We start from the raw sequence: 9,824 nt of genomic DNA on the forward strand, positions 1-9,824 counted from the left end.
TTGTGCCTCTCCCTTTCTTCTCGCTCGTTAGAGAGGGGGAGAAACAGATGGAGAAGAAGCCTTAAGAGAGAGGATAAGAAGAGAGGAAAACGAGTTTTTTTGTGTCTCGCCTTCTCTTCTTGCGAGAAAGAATGGGAGAGCAAGCCGGTGACTCGGAAATGCGCGAGACGGAGAGACGAAGAAAGGTTCGTTCCTTCACCCCGCTTCCTCTCCGCCTACATCGGTCATGAGCCTCTCCCCCTCTTACCTCCTACACCGGGCGGCCCCTCCCTCCTCTCTCTACTACTCATCTCAATCAGGGCCGGGCGGAGGGAGAAGAAGAGAGAGAGACGCAGGGAAAGAGAAGAGATATGGCGTGTTAGTCCCGATCGAACATCTCCTCTTCTAGATGTTCTACTCCTATCAGGCAGAACTCATTGAGACGACCGCATGCTTGCAGGGCCAGGTAGGTAGGGGGGAGCAGCCAAGCCAGGCATGCCGAACCACCTACCCGTGGCACCTCGATCGCGGGAATAGCATGAGAAGGGTCGGATCGTGTGGAGAGAGAGAGAGAAGGAAAGCCCTAGTAGCCGGAGATGGGAGGGTGGGGGAGAGAGAGCCGAGAGGGGAGCGAGAGTTCTTTTTCTTCTGCTTAGATAGCTAGCTTGTTTGCTCATCGTCAGAAGAAAGCTCATCTTCATCTGGTAGAAAGAATTCGTTTCATCTTACATTCTCTCGTGCGTAACTTCATTTCTTTTAGTCAAAAGCTTGCGTGATGAGAGGCTCAAGTCGATCTCTAGCAGTTATTCCGTGATTGGATCGGAGGAGACTGGTTGCCTCATTCTCTCCCTCTTTCTCCCCGAGTGGATGTGAATGACGTAGAAAGATTGAGAGGGAGAAATCTACTACAACTACTACTACTCCTACCACTACTAAACTCCTCTCCGTCGTTCTTATTTCTTGCCTTCCCGGTGTTGTCGGTGCGCCGCGTTCTCTGTGATGACGAGGAGGAGGTTGGGGGAAGAAGAAAGAAGTGCCGCCGTAATTCTTTCTTTTCTTTTCTTGTTCTCTTGCTGACTCGGAAAACAAGGGGCTCTGTCGCCCTTTTCATTTCATAGGCGAAGAAAAGAGCCTTATTCTCCATTCACCTTCTTCTCCCCGCTTCATTTTGTCTCCCTCACCAGCTAGCCATCGAGATCTCGATTTCCTGAGATACAATCGATCCTACCTTGTCCCATCCCTTCACTCAATTTCTGTCGTTCAACCACACCCCCAGTCACCGCCCGTTTCTTTTGGTTTCTCTCCTCCCCCTCCCTTTCAGTCTCTTTCGTTATCGGGTCTTCTTGCAATCTTTCCTTTCTCTTCTCGGCCTAGGCCTTTCCGAAAATTCCTAGCTGGTTCCTGCCACTTGTAGAGATCGCCCACAAGGAGGAGGAGGAGAAGTCCCAACTTAGGAAGTGCATCTTGTAATCCATCAGGGATTTCTTGTTTTTAACACAATGTCAGAAGGGTAGGAAGCTTCCAAGCAAAAAGAATTATGCGCTCTCTTTCTTTGGGAAACTCTTTCTCTTTCTTTCTCAGTAGGCTGGGGCTGTATGTAGACATGAATGAGATAGAGAAGAAAAAGAAGGCCCGCTGGGTTGTCCCCAGAAAGAAGGGCAGTTCTCGATGATTACGAGAACGGAAGGGAAGTTGTCGATAGTTCGTTGACGTTAGCTAGATCTTGTGTCCTTATGTCATCGAGTGCATAGTGGTCGCGATATTCGCAGCAGTAGTAACAGTACGGTGTTCACAGTTTCTGTGGTGAAAGAAGAGGTGTATCTCTTTTTCCAGGTGTACGTACACCGCAGGTGTGTACAGCTGAAGGGAGAGACGGACAAACGTGCACTTTCCCGTAGTCATGCATGGTGTGATTTTTTGAAAGGCCTCTCTTAACGAGTGAAGTTTTTTCTCTCCAGGGAATGGTAGTAATATTTGTCTGCCTGTACATCTGTTTCTTTACCCACAGGAAAGTGTCGTGATCTCCCGTTGCTGTTCGTTGTTTTGGGTGTACGTACACCTCCCCCTGTGTTTGGAGTGTATATACACCTACCCCCAACTCGCTGTACATACACTCCAGTACCTAGCAGTCAGTCACACGCTCTGCTCAATCATAGGTAACTATTCAGGTAAGACCGATCTTTTTCGTCACCAGTTGAATGATTAGAACAGAGGATGTCTTTTGTGGTGTTTCTCTCCTTCTATCACTCGGAGGAGCTGCCTTTTTTACTGATTTTCTCCGTTTTCTTTAAATGGCCGGAGATGTGTCTCTCCAGATGACCCTCTCTTCCTCTTTTTTCTTCCCTTTTGTTATTTCCACAACATAGTCGTTTCGCCTCATCTCTCTCGTTCTTTCCTCCTCTCGTGTCTTCTCGTTTTTTCTTTTTCTGCATTATTCTTGTCAAAGCTAGGGTCTCTGTCTTTCTCTCTCAAAAGTCTGATAGCATGTATCCAACGATCGCTTATTATACATATCACTAATACCTTTCCTCCTCCCTTTCTGTGAGATATCTTTGCATGCGCGCATGCAGTCAGTTGTTGGAATCGGATTTGGCGATCTTTTCTTGTTTTTCTTCTCAGATTGTCAGAGAGAGTCCGGACGATGGAGGAGGTTCCCGATGAACCGTGCGCTCAAGAGATAGCCATGGGGTGAGTTTCTTTCCTTCTCTTTCTCTTTATTAAGATATAGATTTATGTCCATATAGACGTACGTATACATATGTGCATACATATACATGTACACAGTCATGTCCATTATACGTACATATTCATATATACATACACATCTACACATATGTATACTTGTACGCGTCTCGGCGTGTGCATTTCTAGAGAGAGGCCCTGCTACATGTCTACTTGTTGATATAAGTGTGCGAAGAGCCTGAGGTAGATAGGCCATGTACGTCTTTTCTACTCATCTATTTTGTCAGCTCTTCAACCACACCCGTACATATATATGTCATGCTCTGTACATCTTCACATATACGCCGCGACAGACCAAAGACGGTCAGTTCAAGGATAGACAGATAGGACAAAGATAGACAAACACAGCTGAATAGATCGAGAGACCGGGTAGATATCTTCGCTTGTATACAGGGCCATCGTCGGGAAGATTGTTGGCATAACGATAGGTAGGTAGGGATGAGCCTCTTGATATGCACTCGTGTACAAGGTAGCAGGTGCTGATGGATATGGACTGTGACGTATCAGGACAATTGAAGAAGCAGGTGGCATCGCCGAAGCAGAGAGAGAGGGAGAAGAAGTCGTAGAGGCCCAAGGAGATGGAGAGCAAGAAGAAGGGGGAGAACAAGGAGAAGGAGGAGAACAACAAGACGCAGAAGAAGGGGGAGAACAAGAAGGAGCAAGTGAACAAGTGGAAGAGACTGCTGACTCCAAAACAGAAGAAACCAAGCCGGAAGAAGAGAAGCCCCCTGCACCTTCGCTTAAATCTCCTCTCTCTCAGAGGTATCTCTCGCATTATCACGGCACACATACAGACATCAATCCATAGATATACATAATATATGTATAGCTAGCTATGCGCTTCTCAAGGGTGTGAGGATGTTTCTATCTATCTGTGTCTATCGTTAGTCTATATAAGGAGAAGGACTCAAGCAGTAGAGTGTGGAGGACGAACATCGAGGAGGGAGGGCTAGGAGGAGAAGGGAGGAAAGGGTTGTCTTTTCACACTTTTCTTTGTAGGACCAGTGCGTGAGCTTTCCATCTGTATACATGGTCACGTTCTCTATGTAGTTGATTGATGTCCATACAGACCACCTAACTGTAGATCTGTCCATGCCTCCCCTGCGTTCTTTTAATGACCAATTGTTGTGTGTATTTACATTCTTGGCACGAGTGCTGTAAAGGAGAGATTCCTAGGAAATAGGAAGAACAGATCTTTCTGTCGTCACATACTCGGCTCTCGAGTATCTCTCTCAAGTAAGAAAGAAGATCGTTTCTTCATCGAGGATCTATTCTTCTCTTTAGCTCTTTCGTCTCGAGGACTTGCACAGTCGCAGCATCCTCTCACGATGTGAAAGAGAAGAGAAACGTATGTAGGCCTCTATGGCTTCACAGGAAAGGTTGACGGAGCTGGGCGGTGCTGTCATCATGTGCGTGTGTGCTTGTCTGTGTCGGTCTTTCTGCTTATCTCTCTACAGACCGGGAGGCCTTCCTATGCCTGGCGCAGTGAAGCTCCTAGGAGATGTAGACTTGAACGAATTCAAGAAAAAAGCGTAAGTAGTGAGAAGGTGAAAATGGAGAATAGGAAGAAAAAACATCTCTCTCTCTATTTATCTTCGTATCTCTCATCATATAGTGATTCGCATACTCTCGCCTCACACTGACACACCGGCCATGTCTACGTCGGTAGTGCCTACCTTGAGAGAGGAAACTGTCGGGTAGAGAGATTCTGCGGTCGTCCTCTCACTCTTTCTTTTCTCCTAGTGAAGAATACTTCGGTCAGAGGTAGCTGACTGTGGAGATACATGTGTACGATCGGGCTTTCTCTTTCTGTATGGCTTCGATGGTTGAAGAACGTGTCTTCGTCTCTCTCGTGGTAGAAAATGTAGACGGAATGTGTCTAGACACAAATCTAGCTACCTAGCTGTGTCTACAGAGTGTGATGGGGAGATTCGTTTAGAGAATTTCTCTGTAGATTTTTTGTAGTGTATGTAGTGGAATGAATAGAAGAATGTCTGGTAGTTAAGATGTAACAGAAGAGATGTACTAAGTAGATGTTTGTTTGTATGTATATCTGTAGATATGTAGATATTTGCCTATTCGTATCGTTTGCCTAGGCGTATATACATAGGGGCTATTTGACTCAGCAGCGGAAGAAGAAAGAGAATGTGTAGGTTCTCTTCATCATATATGTTGTATATAGATACGTATACGTGGATAGATAAGCATGAGGATGTTGATTTAATTCACTCCTTCTGCCTACACGGACTTGTCAGTAGGAAGCAGTTAGGAGTTTAGATCTCACCCTGATAAACATAAGCAGACACATTTTCTTTTCTGTCTTTCTCGTTTGCTTCCCTTATCTTTCCTTGTCTCCTACATAAAGAACTGCTCCATACATACACACGTATTTCTCCAGGGGTTTGTCTACACCTTTCTGTCTAGGGTCAAGTTTTCTATCTGATCTCTTTGAAGACATTCACGGCGATAGTCCTTCTCATCTTTCATCCACTTGCTTCCCCTTTGTTCTCTTTCTTTCTCTCTCTCCGTCTCTTCATACATCTCTCTCTCTCGTTCCAAGCAACGAAGAAAGAAAGACAAGAGAACAGAGTGATAGAGAAACGAGTCAGAGAGAGTAGGAGATAGGGACTCTCTACATGATTCGCAGTCACTTCTCTCTCTTTCTCTCTCCCTGTCTAGTTTGTCTGTCTCTTTCTACAACAGTAGGAGTAAAAAGAAGTTTTGCAAGGAGAAGGTTTCTTTTTGTGTCGATCTCTTCTCTCATGCACGTCTGCTTTTGATGGATCATGAGGATGAAGATCTCTTCCTATCTTCTTCTCCCCCCAAGGCTCCACTGCTGCCTTGTTTTGCGTGTGCGGGTGTTTGCTATACAGACAAGAGAGAGAAGCTCGTCGTGCGTCTCAGCTCGGACTAGCACCGGAGACATCGAAATGAAGGGAAGAAAGCTTTTCTCTAAAACGCGATGTGTATACTCCCGAGAATGTGAATCTATAGATATTCAGCTTCATTCCTTTTAGACCGGCGAGAGAGAAAGAAGAGCCAAAAAAGGAGAGATACAACGGAGAAGAGGAGACGGGTATAAAAGATAAGAAGAAAGAAAATTAAAAGAAGTGTAGTATCAGGAATGTCGGAGTGTATGTGAAGATGCTTTACCTGTGTGAGACATGAGAACACGGGGCGAATGATGTGGAAAAGATACTTTGATATGACATAGCCTCTATATAGCGTCTTGTTGTATTTAGCGTGTCTTTTCTTGTTTTCTTGAAAGAGAGAGAGAGGAAGAGAGAGAGAGAGGTAGGAGTTGATGTGGAAGCAATGGATAGACGGACTCTTTGCAGTCTTTTCGTTTGTTCTTTTTCTCTTCGATCTCTCTTTCTTCTTTTTCTGTTCGTAAACACATATCGCTTGAATCTGTGCCTACGCCCTTCCCTTCTTCAGTGTCCGTCCGTCGTCGTCTTGTCTCTTCTTCTTAGGGGGGAAGGAATGGAGAGTCTCTCGAGAGTGATGTGGTAGCGCTTTTAGTATGACTGCTATTACTATATCATTCCTTGCTGTCGCTGTTGTCTGGATTTATCACGTTTAACTTGGCTGTATTCATTCAGACCCCTGCACCTCTTATTATTCATTTGTAGCTCTTTGTCTGCGCCGGATCATCAACTCCCCCCTTTCGTCGCGTCTATTTTCATGTTGAGATGTCAAAAGAGTGGCTGTGGTCTTCACCACATGCACATACATATGAGCTATATAGAGAGATCGATGCCTGTCTACATGTGAGATACATACGTACATACATATACATACTAGATGTGGGTTACACGTGTTGTGGTCATTGTATATGTACATTGCGTATATATACATATCTGTATACTCGCCTTGGGTAGCGGGGACCTGCTAGTCGTTTGGCGCTAATTCGTTGAAGATCTTTCCTGGGGAATGATCTAGAGTAGAGCTTCTGTGTATATACTAGGAAAGAAGACGGACTCATCAAGGCTTGAGATTTCCATCTGTCGATGAAGATCATATGTAGCTTCTCCATGATCTGGGGTGCGTGATGTTCACATATGTTGTCTTCATGTATCAATCGATAGTAAGGGGGAACTCTTTGTGGTTGATGCTGGCTATTAAACCTACTAAGACTACTTTCTTTCCTTCTTCTTCCATAGAAGAAAGAGAAAGATTTTCTTGACGGTGTAGGCGAGGAGAGAGGAGACAGGCGGTCGTTCCTTAAAGAGGACGTCTTGTCGAAGTAAGAAGAAATATATTTTGTCGTATGACACTCTAGAGAGCTACTTGTTCCTTTGCGTTATAGCGACTATCCATACATACAGTTTTAGACATAATACTTAAGTACACACCTCAACACATATCGAGAGATACATAGACATTCCTACATACGAGCATCTCTGAGGAAGAAGAAGAAAGAAAAGATTTGCACGGGTATAGAAGCCGTAAACACATCCCCCTTTCGTGTTCCGCCATCTAGTGCGATGTCTCTCTCTTGCTTGTCGGAAGGGGAGTCGATATTCTTAGAAAGACATTAGGAAAGAGAGAGATAGGAAAAGAGAATCTTCTCTGGGTCTCATGGATTGTATTGGGTGAAACGGCACAATAACCCTCGTTAGAGAGAGATCAAGGAGATGTAGGAAATGGCCAGCACGCGTCTCCGCAACATCGTGCTGTCTTATCTGGACGCCTCGAGAGACATCGACGGAGTACAGTTCTTCTTTCTTTCTGTAGAAAAGAAGAGATGTAGTATGGTCTTAGAGAGAAGGTGAAGGAAGAGAGAAGATGATGAAAGAGAGGAAGGCAACAAGAATCAAAGAGGAAGTCCTTCTCCCGGTAGTTAGTTCAAGGGGCGACAATTATTATAGGTTGAGAGACGTAAAGACCATACGAGGGTGTATACTAAGCCTCGAGGATCTTCTTCCTTTTATACGATGGATAACTCAATTCTATCATAGAGCATAAACAGAGAAAGAGGAGCGAATCTGAGCAGTCTTCGTGCTATTCGCTGATACGTCGAAATGTGAAGAGACTCTCACTAATTAAAGTCGTAGGTAGATAGACAGCTAGACAGCTAGCTGCGATCTAATACAGTTTTTTTAGATGTCCGCCTGATTTCTATGAGAAGAGAGTTGTTGATGGTAAAGAGATTGAATAAATGACTAAAGAGAAGATTCGTCTTGAGCATACCTAGCTAGCCATCCCTCAGGACCCCTATGAAAGAAGCGAGGACGTTCCTTCCGTCTGTGTCAGTCAGCGAAGAGGAAGAAGACGCTGCTTACAGAAGGACATCTGGAATCTTCGATCCCTATCTTGCTCTCCAACTAAGAAAGCAGCATTCGAAGAAGAATCAGTCTGTATGAAAAGCACCAGTGCTGTGCTTCTCAAGTCGTCTTGTGGTCGTATCTGGAGACGTCTTCCTTTGGAATTTCTTCCTTTCGCGCTTCCTTTCTCTCTATCTCTTTAGTTGGGCAGACATCTCCACGATGTCTCTTTCTTCACTATTACCTTCATCAGGTTCCGTAGCTCAGTCGGTTAGAGCGTGTGGCTGTTAACCACAAGGTCGCTGGTTCGATCCCAGCCGGTACCGCGGTTGTTCTCTTCTATCCCTGTTTTTTTCTCGACTTGTTTTCTATTTCCTTCTTTGCCTTATTACCGTATGTTCACTAAAGAGACGAAGAGATTCTCAAAAATCTTTCCTTGGGACACACACCCACATAGCGAGCCTCATTGCATGTGCCGTGTGCTCTTCGATCTCTTCTTCTCACGATGGAATGAGCATGACGAAGATGGGAAACTCGAGAAAAGAAAATAAACAGACTTGGGATTTGATTTGACAAGTAAGTCCGAATCAACCTCCCGGGCTTCCTCTCATCCGGACACCGGAACTGCCATGACAAGTAGCACTTCCAGTGTTCGCAAAATCGAAGCGATCAGGAGAGATGACAAATGGGTGAGACGGATGTCGATTCACCGAGAGATCATCCATCTCATATATGCAAGGATAAGTTTTTCCTGAAAAAGAGAAGTGAACAGGCTGCATGATGGCATCGCTTTCTCCAAATCTTCACAACATCTGAGGATCTCTTCCATGCATTCCCGGATTTCAAAGAACTCACCAACCGTCACGACTCCTTCCTGTCCTTTGTCGACGACGTGCGGCTTCCACCATGTTTTCGAAGCTTTTGACACTTTCTGGAATGCAATGCATGGAAAAACCATACGAGTGCATGAAGATCGTTTAGACTTAAAGGGCGTCCTCGTCGCCTTGCGAGGAACCCCTAGCTGTGGCAGTACCTCCGGTAGTCAGGACGACTAGGAGTAACGACCACCTAGCTTAAGGAATTAAAAACTGGAGAACTAAGTTCTTGAAGTTGGTTGCCATAGAATCCAGAGACGTGAAGCGAGCTACTCTGTTGATCTACTCGCATCGTTGCCCTTCATTTGCACGTTAACGATGCTGGGCTTCTCCGGCTGATGCTGTTTGCACTTCTTCATAACGATTTGTGTGAAAAGGTCAAATCGGACTTCAGGAGGGATCTCCATTACAACCCACTCGTAAATCTCTCACTTTTGCACGTCAGGAGAATCGCTGTTCAAAGGCAACGCCCTCCTCCTCTCCTATCGACGGACGAGTTCCCAGCCAACATCGGCTGCAACCTTCCTATTGCGGTTGGATGAATAGACACTTAGAGCATGAGAAGAGAAAAACTAGGAATGAGTGATGCGGCCCTCGATTCTCGCATGAGAGCTTTAAAAGAAAGAAGTTAATTATCCCGCAAGAGAGAACAAAAAGAGCATAGCCAGTCGTCTTTCGACATTCTGCCTTCAAGAGCTTGTCGTTGTTGTTCAAACGGGCAATGCAATAAACGTGGCAAATCTCTCAATTCTCTGATGATGAGAAGATATGAAGAGCGTTGTGTGTGTAGCGTATCTCTTGTTTCATTCATAGGGAAAGAAAATCATTCCTCTCCCTTCAATCTCTACTTGTCCTCTCAACAAAAGGATTTCCTAGAAGTCATATTTCGCAAGAAGTAGTAAGCCTTCCCGATGCTGTGAAGTTGCGCTTCATGAACCGGGAGTGAGAGAGGCTTCGAGGA

The 9,824-nt window shown here is 45.1% G+C and overlaps 1 protein-coding gene across 1 annotated transcript; it reads left to right on the plus strand.

Annotated features, from left to right (window-relative positions):
- The first annotated feature begins 49 nt into the window (after nt 1-49).
- Nucleotides 50-6,874, plus strand: CSUI_001364 (uncharacterized protein). Its single transcript, XM_068061570.1, has 5 exons — nt 50-1,489; nt 2,599-2,667; nt 3,229-3,483; nt 4,179-4,253; nt 5,595-6,874. Exons 1-5 carry the CDS (start codon nt 1,479-1,481, stop codon nt 5,653-5,655), a joined length of 471 nt encoding a protein of 156 aa, XP_067926447.1. The 5' UTR covers nt 50-1,478; the 3' UTR covers nt 5,656-6,874.
- Nucleotides 6,875-9,824: the final 2,950 nt, after the last annotated feature.

This window comes from Cystoisospora suis (genome assembly GCF_002600585.1).
Source record: "Cystoisospora suis strain Wien I chromosome Unknown contig_542, whole genome shotgun sequence".
Lineage (NCBI taxonomy): Eukaryota > Apicomplexa > Conoidasida > Eucoccidiorida > Sarcocystidae > Cystoisospora > Cystoisospora suis.